Source organism: Mobula birostris, chromosome 32 (assembly GCF_030028105.1).
Source record: "Mobula birostris isolate sMobBir1 chromosome 32, sMobBir1.hap1, whole genome shotgun sequence".
NCBI lineage: Eukaryota > Metazoa > Chordata > Chondrichthyes > Myliobatiformes > Myliobatidae > Mobula > Mobula birostris.
This window is the reverse complement of record NC_092401.1, coordinates 651,064-664,288: the sequence shown is the minus strand read 5'-3', so window position 1 is coordinate 664,288 and position 13,225 is coordinate 651,064. Positions and strand designations below refer to the sequence as shown.

Genomic DNA, 13,225 nt, shown 5'->3' with positions numbered 1-13,225 from the left:
AAAAGTTCTATTTTAAATTCATCAGTCCAAAAATGCATCAGGCTTGTTTAGATGTTTCTTTGAACCTTTTGAATAGAACATTTTGGCTAGGTTAGGAGTTTGGTACGACATGGTGGGATAAAGGACCTGTACAGTGCTGTACAGTTCTATATTCACAGCAAAATTCCAAAAATGCAACAGTTTGCACTTATCTGGATTGAATGTCACTTGTCACCCAGCCCACTTAACCCAGTGATCTAGGTCCCCTTACTACTTCAGATAACCTTCTTCAGTTTCTGTAATATTATCTGTCTTAATGGATCTACAAATTTATTAACTATGCCTCGTACATTGTACATTGAGGGCAGCATGGTAATCTACCAATTACTGCAATGCTTTACAGCACCTGCTGTAAGATCGAGGTTCAATTCCCGCCACTGTCTATGAGGAGTTTGTACTTTCTCCCTGAGGTCCATGTGGGTTACCTCTGAGTGCTATTGTTTCCTCTCACATTCCAAAAACGTCCGATCAAAGTTAAGGTTAGTGAGCTGAGGCTATGCTCTCTTGGCACCGGAAGCGTGGTGACACTTGTGGGCTGTCCCAGCACAACCCTTGCTGATATGATTTGATGCAAATAATGCATTTCACTGTATGTTTTGATATACATGTAGCAAATAAAGCTAATCTCTTTATCATCCAAATCATTTATACAAAAAATGAACAATAATGGACCTAGCACTGATCCCTGTAGCACACCACTGGTCATAACTTTCTACCATCACCTGCTATTTCCTACCATCAAGCCAGTTATGTATTCACTTAGCTAGGTCTCTCTGGATCTTATGAGATCTAACCGTCCAGAATATACTTCCAAGTGAGACCTTTGTCGAAGGCCTTGTTAAGGTCCACATAGTCAATATCCTCATCAATTCTTTTGTCTATCTCTTTAAAACACTCCAACAGATTTGTGAGATACAATTTCTATGCAGAAAGCCATGTTGACTATCCCTATTTAATCCTTGTCTCTCCAAATGCTGATAATTTCTGTCTTACAGAATCCCCACCGATGACATCCGACCTGATTGACCTGTAGTTCCCTAGCTTTGCTTTGCTGCCCTTTTCAAATAACACTACAACTTCAGCAACCCTGCAGTCTGCAACTTCACCTGTGGCTAACGATGAAGCAAATATCTCCTCAAGCACATACACCTCCGCAATTTCTTCCTTAGATTCCCAAAAGGACCAATGATGCAGTTGGTCAGCCAAAAGTGGTTTATCCATTTTAATGAGCTTTAGAACTGCCAGTGCCTTGCCTTTAGGAATTCATACATGCAATATTCAGAAAGTGTTCTTTATTACCTCTTAACAGCCCATATATCTCCACTTATTACTTCAAACTCAAACTTTCAATATATTGCCAGAACATTTGATTTATCTCCATCCAGGAAAATACAACCTTTTAAAGTGAAAGCTTTCTGATCAGATTAGGTAAAAAAAAATATAAACTCCAACACTCAGATATTGCTCATATGAACTCATATCTTGGATAAGTTGTTAATGTGACTTTTTTCAAATGTGCACATTATTTCATAAAATTCAATAGAATTAATGAAAAGCTACACACAAAGACTGACAAACAACCTATGTGCATGAGGAGACAAACCATGCAAATACAAAATAAACAAGTAAGTAAGTAAATAGCTAGGCGGACAGATAAATAAATACATACATACGTACGTACATAAATAATACTGAGAACTTGTAGAGCCCTTGAAAGTGAGTCCATCGTTGAGAGTGAAGTTATCCATTCTGATTCAGGAGCCGGATGGTTGAGGGGTAATAGCTGTTCCTGAACCTGCTGGTATGAGTCATGAGGCTCCTGTACCTTCTACCCAATGGCAGCAGTGAGAAGAGAGCATAGCCTAGATGGTGGGGGCCCTTACTGATAGATGCTTCTCACAGGTGTCGTCTCTCCCACCTCAAAATTTTTAAAAAGTAACTTTGTAACTTCATTCATTTGCTCACCTCACCTCCCCCTACCACCAGCAACACACATCTACCTCTACCACCATCTTGTAACCTCCATATAAACCTTCATGGTTGTTGCAGGAAAGATGTTCCTGATGGTTAAGAAATCCAGAGTCAGGATTGTGAACATTGTGAACACGTAGAATACTCTACCACAGAAGATGTTCGAGTCAGAGCATTAAGCATTCAAAAGGGAGTTAAATAATATTTTTTGGCCAGGGAGAGTAGAAAACTGGAGGAATTTGGATAATGATATCAGATAGTGGGACAGACTCAGAGGGCTGAATAGTCTGTCCCCACTTCTACTCTCTAGATCTCCACCATCACTGTTTACCTCCAGTTTCAATGTCATGCTTGTCTTTAATTTACATCTCTCCACGAAGGACTTTACACTGCAAAACCATAAGTCCACTGAAGTCTGGTGGCTGAAGACAGTGTGTCCTGGGGTTAGAGGGCTGTGTGCATGGGTGGGTAGGAATGAGAGAGGAACGGGACTTGTTTCACTGTTATTGCTTTGTTGTTTGGTATGCTTTGCTTCAGTGTGTCCTTTGTTATTCTGCCTAGCATTATGAGACATGCCATAGTTGCACTGGAATGTGTGACAATACTTGTGGGCATCCCCCAGCACACAGGGGGAATTAAAGGCTATGGGGAAAAGACAGGTAGGTGGAGATGAGTCCATAGCCAGATCGGCCATAATCTTATTGAATGGCGGAGCAGGCTTGACGAGTCAGATGTTCTACTCCTGCTCCTATTTCTTATGTTCTTACATCCTTGGATGTGCTGGTTGTTACTGCAAATAATGCATCTCACTGTATTTTTCGATGTACACGTGATAAATAAACTTCAATATGAATCTGTATCAAGGCACCATCAGGCATAGGAGCTGAATTAGGCCATTCAGCTCATTGAAACTGCTTTGACATTCCGTCACAGCTGATTTATTATCCCTCTCAACCCCATTCTCCTGCCTTCTCCCCAAGTCCTTTGACATCCTTATTAATCAAGAACCTATCAAACTCCGCTTTAAATATTTCCAATAACTTGGCCTCCACAGTCATCTGTGGCAATGAATTCCACAGATTCACCACACTCTGGCTGAAGAAATTCCTCCTCATCTCTGTTCTAAAGGCATTTCCTTCTATTCTGAGGCTATGCCCTCTTGACCTAGATTGCTCTGCTATAGGAAAAATCTTATCTACATCCAGAATTCCCAAGCCCCTCCAATCTGACCTCCCTTGATCCTTTAGCCCTGGTCGAACCTTTTGGGTAGTGCTGTTCTTTCTTTTTCAATATTTTTATTAATTACTTGCATAGACGAATACAAAATACATTATGATATTATGGAAACAGAAACAAGCTTGAAACGCCCCAAGGGTAGTGCTCTTAATCATCATCTGTGGCTCAGAGCCAAGTAATGAACCCGTTGTGAACGGAGTTTTGCTACTCATGAGGTGTGATATGAATGGAAGTTATTGCTGTCAGTGATCTGTAACAGTGATATCCTTAACAAACCAAATCAAAAGCCAGTCGTCTGTCAACCATTGTTCTTTTGGGAAGTTAGGAAGCAGTAGTTATATGTGGTAGGGAAGCTGCGGAAGTGAGTTATAACAGGAAGTGCATTCCTTGCTGAGGGTTCATCTGCGCAGCACTGGATGGTGCCTTGTCTCCTCTCAGGAACTGCCCTTACAATGCAAATAAACAGGATGTAGGGTCCTGTTTTTCCCGAGAATGGAGAATCTCTTTGCTTCATGCTGTCTTTTTATCACCAGGCTGCCACTGAAGGCACTTCCCAATGTAAGGCTACTGTTTACAGCACGCTTTTCCAAACGTTACTGAAGAGAAAACTGATCCCATTTCTGCCTGGTATACTTCTCTGAATCAGAATCAGAATCAAGTTTTATTTTCACAGCCGTATGTCATGAAATTTGTTTTACAGCAGCACTCCAGTGCAATACATAAAAATTACCAAAAGGAAATATAAAAATAATTAGTGCAAAAAGAGAATAACAAGTGAGGTAGATCAAATTTCGAAGTACATTTATTATCGATGTTTGCTTTATACAGTCTTGAGATTCGTCTCCTTACGGGCAGCCGCAAAACAAAGAAAACCCATAGAACCCATTAAAACAAGGAGACTGTTGAACACACAATGTGCAGAAAGAGACAAAAAATCAGAACTGAACTCGAAAGAGATCCCACAGATTTATGGTCCGTTCAGTAATCTGATAGCGGAGGGGAATAAGCTGTTCTTAAGACATTAAGTGTGTGTCTTCAGGCTCCAGTAACACCTCCCCGATGGCAGCATTGAGAAGAAAAATGTCCTAGATGGTGTGTCCCTAATAATGAACACCAGCCTCTTGAGACATTGCATCTTGAAGATGTCTTGATGAAGGGGAGGCTGGTTAAGGAATTGGCTGTGTCTACAACCCTCTTCAGCTCCTTGCAATCATGTGTATTAAAGTCTCCATACCAGGCTTAATGACAGCTATGATGTACCGCATGCCAAGTGATGCACAAGAACTGATGGAATTAACTGACATTCACCAGGAATCAGGGGGTTATTTATTGTCTATATGTGGTCATTGCTGCCAAGGCCATAAGTACTGCACATCCCTCAAAAAATCAGTGGTTTTTCTTCTACAAAATATCAGCAATTCATCCAATCAAAGTGCTTTCATGGTGCCATTAGGTAGAGAGTTCCATCATTTGGATCTAAGGGTATTGAACGAGCAATAGTGTATTTCCAAGCCAGGATAGTGCGTGTGAATTTTCAGCCATAAGATGCAGAAGCCAAATTAGACCATTTGATCCATTGAGTCTACTCCGTCATTCAGTGATGGCTGGTTTTTACATCCACATTCTCCTGCCTTCTGTCCATACCCTTAACCCCCTTACCAATCAAGAACCTATCAATTCCTGCCTTAAATACACCCAACAGCTTGCACCGCTGTGCAGCAAATTCCACTGATTCGTCAGTCTCTAGCTGAAGGAATTTCTCTTCATCTCTGTTTTAAATGGACACCCCTATGTTCTGAGGTTCTGCGCTTGGATCCTTGACAAGTCATCGGTATTTCTGCATCTTTTGTTGTTCCTCAGATCAGAGATGGTTTTGCAAGGTGATGTTGAACAACCCTTGGCAGGTGACCACAGTGAAGATACTGAAGATACAGTGAATGGGGAACCAGGCGAGAGGGCTGCATTATACTGGGATGTTATTGAATTTTTCCAATGTTGTTGGAGTTGCACTCATCCAGGCGAGGGGAGAGTGTTCCGTCACACCGTGTCATTTGGCTTAAACTCAGTTCAAAGACTGATTAGTCATGAAGTGAGTCAAATCATCGGGGTGGCATGCAGCTTAGCAGTAAGTGCAACAGCATTACAGCATCAGTGACACAGGTTCAATTCTGCCACTGTCTGTAAGGAGATTATAGGTTCCCTCCACGACCACATGGGTTTCCTCACACCATTCCAAATACCTTTTGTAGGTTCATTGGTGACATGGGTGTAATTGGGCAGCACAGCAGCTTCAAATACACTCTTGCAACAGATATGCTTATGGGAATGCTAGTTTCTGTTGTTCAGTGAGAACAAGCGGCTTCATTGGTTCTTTACATTCACTGAGTTTCCTGAAGTTAAGAGCCTTTTCTCTTATGGAATCCAGGAATTGATGGACATCCAAAACAAAAATAAGACAATGCCATCTGTGGAGAGAGAAATTTTTTGAGCTGTGTAAAACCTATGAAGACCAGTGACTGAGAATTCACACCCATGAATATTTTCCAAGTGTCCCAGAATCCAGATCTGCGCAGTGGCCGTGTATGGTGGAATATTTTCCACTTTAAGCCCATGAATTACCAGCAATGTCTATCTGAGTTTCAGATTTACAACATCTGCAGGGTTTTGCTTCTTTGATCAAAGTATATTCCTAATGACCACTATGGAATTCACTAGAGTTCACACAAGGCCTATGACTTACACTGAGAACCCACATCAATGGAGTCGAGGTACCTAGAGAACAGTTTAATGTCCATTCATCAAACAGCTGAATTTAAACAATAAGATGTCATCCCAGGCCTGATAAATAAATGGAGGCATCACGAGAACACATACTAGTGCTCATTGAGGGGTCAGCAGTGGAAAAGGTGAATAGCCTCAGGTTTTTGGGTCGCATAATCTCTGATTATCTATCATGGGTCATATTGTGTCCACACCCAAGCACTGTGTAGCCATATTGTGGAATGTTTGATAATCATGGCCCTATAATATCTAGATGAGCGAAATGTAATACTTGTGCTGTGTGGGGACAGTGAAGAGGGTAGCGAGTGTGACTGGAGTCATTGGGAAGTACCTGAGCTATGTTAGGATGATAGTAGGAGGGAGTGGAAGGGAAGGTCAGTGTGAGCGGGTGGATTGCTACAGTCAATGTCAAAGTTGAGCTTATTGTCATGTGTATGTGTGCAATATAAAACTTACATCAAGTCAAAGTAAATTTGTTATCAGAGTACTTATAAGGTTCGTCCATTGTCATCGATGAAGACCTCGACACCATTAGTACTTTTTACAAGGTCGAGTTGCTAGCTCGACACTCATCCTGGCACGGATGGAAAGCGTGCCTGGGAGTTGATGGTGTCGAGACTAGCGCTTGATTTGAATTTAAATGAGGGAGAGTTGCGCAGCATCAACCTCACTCTCTCTTCCCAATTCCCATCTGGATCCAGTGGCAAGACAAGAGGCGAGACGGCTGAAGATGGGACTAGGTGCAGTGGATGACCAGGGCGTCTTCTGTGTCTTGTCCTGCTCTATATGTTCCACGACGCTTGCAGAGACCACCTTCTTGACCATTGGACCTTCCATTGGCCTCATCCGCTCAACCCGCCGGAGTCTGTCTTCACATGCTGAGATAGGCAAGAATACTTAACTGACTGTCACCATATACAACCCTCAGATTCATTTTCTTGTGGACCTACTCAACAAATCTATCGAACTCTGACTGTAACAGCTTGGTTAAGATTTTTACTGCCAATCGGTAGGTATTTCATTTTAGCAGTTCTGCCTTCAGCCTGTTTGGGCTTGAGCTAACGATGAAGGGTTGTGATGTTCATTATTACGAATATAGTGTCATCCTATCAGGATGGTGAAATTGGGAGAAGGTTCTAGAGAATGCAGGGCAGAGAGGGTTTTGAACGGACACTGGTGTGGGTCGAGGTCTTTTTGGCGGGAGCCGGAAGAAGACAGGAAGGAAGATGGCTGAGGATGCCGTCACTGTTGCACAAGGTGCTTGGTGCAGATGAATGGGTTCAAGGAGGAAGGACCAATACTCCCGTGGGGAAGTCTTTTTGTTTGAGATCGATTTTGAGTGACATTCAGAAGGTGGTGTGGATCCAGCGCGTGAGTTAGACACCTTGGTAGATGTAATGGCTTCTTTTCATTTTTCTTATTTTTTATTTTTTCTTTTTCTTTTCTTTTTCCTACTAATTGTTTGATATATCTGAAATTTGCAAACATACTTTATTTATAATTGTATGCAGTGTAGTTTGTTATTTCTTGCCAATGGGGCAGTAACCACACAGTATTCACACATTTTGGAGTTCGGGTGGGCGAGACATCCCAACCTTCCAGGTATGGTGGGACCCAAGTCATATCGACCCTAGATGAATGGAGTTTGTGAAAGGTGGTTTTCTCACAACTCAGTTCGGTGGCTGTTAGCGAGGGGCTAAGGAGCTGCACCTTGACAGACACCTGGTAAAAAGGGGTTTCATAACTATAATCAGATCAATGAAAGATGAAGTATAGTGCAGAAGACAACAATCTGTGCAAATACAAATATAAATAAATAGCAAGAAATAACGAGAACATGAAATAAGAAGATAGAGTCCTTAAAATGAAATCATTGGTTGTGGGATAGATGTGTACTTATCCCCTTTTGTTTAAGAGCCTGATGGTTGAGGGGTTGCAACTGTTCTTGAATCTGATGGTGCAGGTCCTGAGGCTCTTGTACCTTTTACCTGATGGTAGCAGCGAGACAGCGAGAAAAGAGAATGGCCTGGGTGGTGAGGATCTTTGATATGGATACTGCTTTTCTACAACAGTACTTCATGTAGATGTGCTCAGTGGTCGGGAGGGCTTTACCCAAGATGTGCTGGGTGAAACCTACTCCCTTTTGTAGGATTTTCTGTTCAAAGACATTACATGTTGCAACATTTCAGGTACATGGCACCATATAATTAATAGTCACACAATGAACAGGAATGAAACATATGTCATACATAATTTTTAAAGAGGAAACACAATTAGAACAAAAACAGTCCATTGTAGTGCCAAATGTGGTCATCATGTTAGTATACTGAGGTAGTAATTAGGTTTGTGACAGTTGATTCAAGAACCAAATAGTTGAAGGGAAATAACTGATCTTGAACAGGGTTGTGTGGACCGTCGGGCTTTTGTACCTCCTGTATGATGGTATCTGTGAGAAGATGGCATGGCCCGGATAGTGGCTATCTTTGATGATGGATGTTGCATTCATGAGGTAGCGCCTCATGAAGATGCGACCGATGTTGGACAGGGACGTGCCCATGATGTATTGGGCTGAGTCCACTACTCTTTGCAGCTTCCTCCATCCCAGTGCACTTTGTGGGTGGGATGAGAGAAAACAAAAAGTAAGAGTTGATGTGTGTGAGATAGACAGGATATGAGGTGTGCTGTACCTCTGCTGTAGAGGTGGAGAGAGTGAAGGGGGAATATGGTGTAAATAGGTCACTGGAAGTGAACACTTGCACTCTGTTGGTGGTGGAGAAGCGAGTGAAGAGAAGGAGTTTGTGGGGTAGATGGGAATAGAGAGCTCCAGTGTAAGAGGAGGCACAAGAGAAAATCGGGTGTCAGCCTGACGTAGTACCTACCCTTTGTGCGGAGCTGCAGAAGAGAGTGAAAGGGTAACAGGTATAATTGGAGAATGACTGGGAGGAAGGAAACATATTTTACCCTTGTGTTGTGGATGGCAAGGGGACATGGGACAACAGGTCTTCATTATTCCAAGCAAAGGAATGTAGTACCAGAACTGTGTAGTGGGTGGTGGTCACTTTTTAAGAATCTAGATCCCTGGGTTCTGTCCAGTGTGCTGTCTAAGCAATCATCATCTGGAATATGAAAATCTGGACTGTTGATTAAGCACTTACACTCAGTAGCTACTTTTATCAGGCACCTCCTGTACCTAATAAAGTGGCCACTCAGTGTATGTTCATGGTCTTCTGCTGCTGTAGCCCATCCACTTCAAAATTCAGCATATTGTTCTTCTGCACACTATTGTTGTAATGCGTAGCTATTTGAACTACTGTTGCCTTTATGTCAGCCTGAAATAGTCTGGCTGTTTTCCTCTGACAAGGTATTTTCACTCGCAGAACTGCTGCTCACTGGATTTTTTTTACACCATTCTCTGAAAACTCCAGAGATTGCGTGAAAATCCCCAAGATCAGGAGTTTCTGTGATATTCAAACCACTCTGTTTGGCACCAACAATTGTTCCATGATCAATTTCACTTAGATCACATTTCTTCCCTATTCTGATGTTTGGTCTGAACAACAACTGAACCTCTTGACTATGTCTGCAAGCTTTTATGCTTTAAGTTGTTGCCACATAATATGCTGTTTAGATATTTGCATAATAGATAGAGTGGACAGCCAGCGCCTCTTCCCCAGGGCACCACTGCTCAATACAAGAGGACATGGCTTTAAGGTAAGGGGTGGGAAGTTCAAGGGGGATATTAGAGGAAGGTTTTTTAATCAGAGAGTGGTTGGTGCGTGGAATGCACTGCCTGAGTCAGTGGTGGAGGCAGATACACTCGTGAAATTTAAGAGACTACTAGACAGGTATATGGAGGAATTTAAGGTGGGGGGTTATATGGGAGGCAGGGTTTGAGGGTCGGCACAACATTGTGGGCCGAAGGGCCTGCACTGTGCTGTACTGTTCTATGTTCTATAAATAGTAGTTGTATGCGTGTACCTAATAAAGTGGCTACTGAGTGGACATTGTCCTTTCTCATGTCTAGAAAAGTGCTGCATAAAACCTCCATATCTGTTGCCTATGAGGCCAGTACTGTGATCAGTAACTTTTGTCGTTCACTGCATGGCAGATGGGAGATATTTTCGGTAGATCCTGCATTGCCCAGAGCTTGAGTAAGAGTACTTTTTACGAGTGAATATTGCTTTATATGTCAGGCAGAGTGTGAACGTTACTTTGTTAATTGATGCTCAAGGCTGAATGATTGTTATCGTTGGAATGGGAGAGGAGAAACAGGACAAAACGCTACAAGATTTATCAGCGACATTTCTACACGTGCTTTCTCTGTAAACAATGTGCTGATTTCCTGTTGCAAAGTTCTGCCAGACTGTTACATGTTAGAACATTAAGGGCTTGTTTACTGACAGTACTCTCATTATTCTCTGTGACTGGTTGGCTCTCTTGTTTAGAACTGCATGTGTTTGAGAGATTGTGTCAAACAGGATGATGGAAACACAACACACTGTGCATGGAAAATGACAGGAAAATGCCCACGTTTTCTGATGGGACACTTGTGTAGTGTGGATGCCTGAACGTGTCTCTTACTTCCTTACTAATCCAGGGAGAGCCATTCAGGAAAAGCCCCTGTAATACATCAGCCAGCATCCCATCCTGCTTCCTTCAGCTCTCCTGCCCACTGTCCAATTTCATATAGTCGGTGAAAAAAGGATTCCTGATGACAATGGTGGAGTTTGTCATTGAAACGCCAATTATAATCGATACCTGTACCCGGCTGGAATTTTATTCTTCATAAAGTAAAGCTTCACAGTGCATGTTTCTCTCTTCATCCATGATCTCCTGGCTTGAATGGGGGGTCAGTATAACTTTAACAATATGCTTTGACCAACCAGAGTGCAAATACTTGATGCACTTGACCGATACTCCTAACTTCTCTGCTTAAACCTCCTCAACAGTTTAAGAATTATTCAACAGTAGGTAGTGTTGTGTGAGCAACTCTTCCTACAGGGATTAGAGTCTGATGCGGCAGGTGGAGACGACAGCTTGTTATTCATTCAGTCTGAGGTCAGGTGACTGTCTGACTCTTAGGAACATGCGTATTGGGAGATGGAGGAGATGGAGAATCCCTCATGACTCTTAAGCCCACCCCACCATTCAGAAAGATAGAAACATAAAAACATAGAACACCTGCAGCACAATGCAGGCCCTTTGGCTCACAAAGCTGTGCGGAACACGTCCTTACTTTAGAAATTACCTTGGGTTACTCATAGCCCTCTATTTTTCTGAGCTCCATGTACCTGTCCAGGAGTCTCTTAAAAGACCCTATCGTATCCACCTCCACCACCATCGCCTGCAGCCCATTCCATGCACTCACCACTCTCTGCATAAAAAACTTACCCCCAATATCTCCTCTTACCTATTTCCAAACACCTTAAAACTGTGCCCTCTCGTGCAAGCCATTGCAGCTGTGGGAAAAAAAGCCTCTGACTATCCACACGATCAATGCCTCTCATTATCTTATACACTTATTAAGTGTATAAGATGATGAGATCATGTTGATTTTGAGCAGTAACCTTAATCCTGCACCTCATGGTAACCCTTTACCCTTCACCTTTCAGCCATCTATCTACCTCTCTCAGCTTCTAAGGGGAAGAATAATGTTTTTGGCCAAGCCCCTTTATCTGGACTGGAAAAGAAGGGGACAGGAGCCAGAATAAGTTGGTGGAAGGAGGGAAAGGAATAAAAGCTGCCAGATGATAGGGAAGACAAGGTGAAGGTGGATGAGTAGGGCTGGAAGATGAATTAAGAAAATGAAAGAGTTAAAGGGCTGAAGAAGAAGAAATTTCTTAGAAGAGGGCAGTGATTGATGGAAGAAAGGAAACTAGAAGAATGTGATGAGCAGGTGAGAAGAAAAGGGGTGGGAGAGTATCCAGAATGGAGATTAGTAAAAAGAGAGAAGAGGGGAGGAAGGGGAACATGGAGATGTTGCCAAAAATGCAAAATAGTGGTATGAAGAAAGCCTGGATGGTTTAGGTTTACTTTCTTTGGTGTTTAAGGACAGAATCAATTAAATATGAGGAGCCTAGATAAAATAAAGGGGGTAGCAAGGTGTTAAAATCCATGGAGCATAGATTTAAAATACTTAGTAGCAATAACAGAACATATTTAACCCTGAGGATGTAGGATATAAACTCACTGCCTCATAAAGTGGGGAAGTGTTTGCCCAAAAATTCTGGAATGTGGGATAGAATCCCTCTACGTCATCAATTTCCCATAATTCTACAACAGTTCAAACCCCTGATATGCAGCACAAGACCCACTGACCTATTCAATACGGACACGTGGGGTTTGACCACATCAAGCCCATGACATTTTTGTGTTCTTTGCCATGCTTGGGAGAATACAGTTTGGAGGGCAGGGTTGGTTCCCAGTTGCACATTTTAGGGAGCAGTGGACAACTGAATGAATGAAGCTTCAATCTTGATCTCTGAATTGATGTTGCTGAAACGTTGTTTACTGTGTATTTAACAGGTTGATGATCAGATGAAACTTCTTCAGAATTGCTGGAGTGAACTGCTGATCATGGACCATATCTGCAGGCAGCTGGCTCATGGGAAAGAGTCAAGTATTCTTCTTATCACTGGACAACAGGTAAAGAACAGATCATGGACCAAGGTGGTTACTGTTGATGTTTGTGCTTCATATGGGTTTCTGATGAATAACTTTTCAAGAGCAATATTCAAATTTACTTATCACCTATACATCAAAATATTATACACAGCGAAATGTGGTGTTTGCGCTATCAACCAGCAGAGTGTCCGCAGAGTACATAGAACAGTACGGCACAGGAACAGGCTATTCAGCCCACAACGTTGTGCCATTCTAGCGAAGAAGTGAATCAAAAACACCCGAACAGTAAACCCAAACAAGAGAAAATCTACAGATGCTGGAAATCCAAGCAATACACACAGAATGCTGGAGGAACTCAGCAGGCCAGGCTGCATCTATGGAAACGAGTACAGTTGACATTTCAGCCCAAGACCCTTCATCAGGACAAGAGAAAAAAAGATGAGGAGTCAGAGTGAGAAGGCGGAGGGGAGTGGAGGAAGAATTACAGTGTGATAGGTGAAGCCAGGAGGGGGAGAAGTAAAGAGCTGAGAAATTGAGTGAAAGAGATACAGGGCTGAAGAAGCGGAAATCTGAC

General features: G+C 42.4%; 1 protein-coding gene across 1 annotated transcript in view; it reads left to right on the top strand.

Annotated features, from left to right (window-relative positions):
* LOC140191265 (nuclear receptor subfamily 5 group A member 2-like) overlaps nt 1–13,225 on the top strand; it is a 63,457-nt gene that overhangs the window by 34,562 nt on the left and 15,670 nt on the right. Inside the window, exon 5 of the mRNA XM_072248520.1 lies at nt 12,553–12,672. Within this exon, the coding sequence (XP_072104621.1) occupies nt 12,553–12,672 (120 nt within the window). The remainder of the gene's footprint in view (nt 1–12,552; nt 12,673–13,225) is intronic.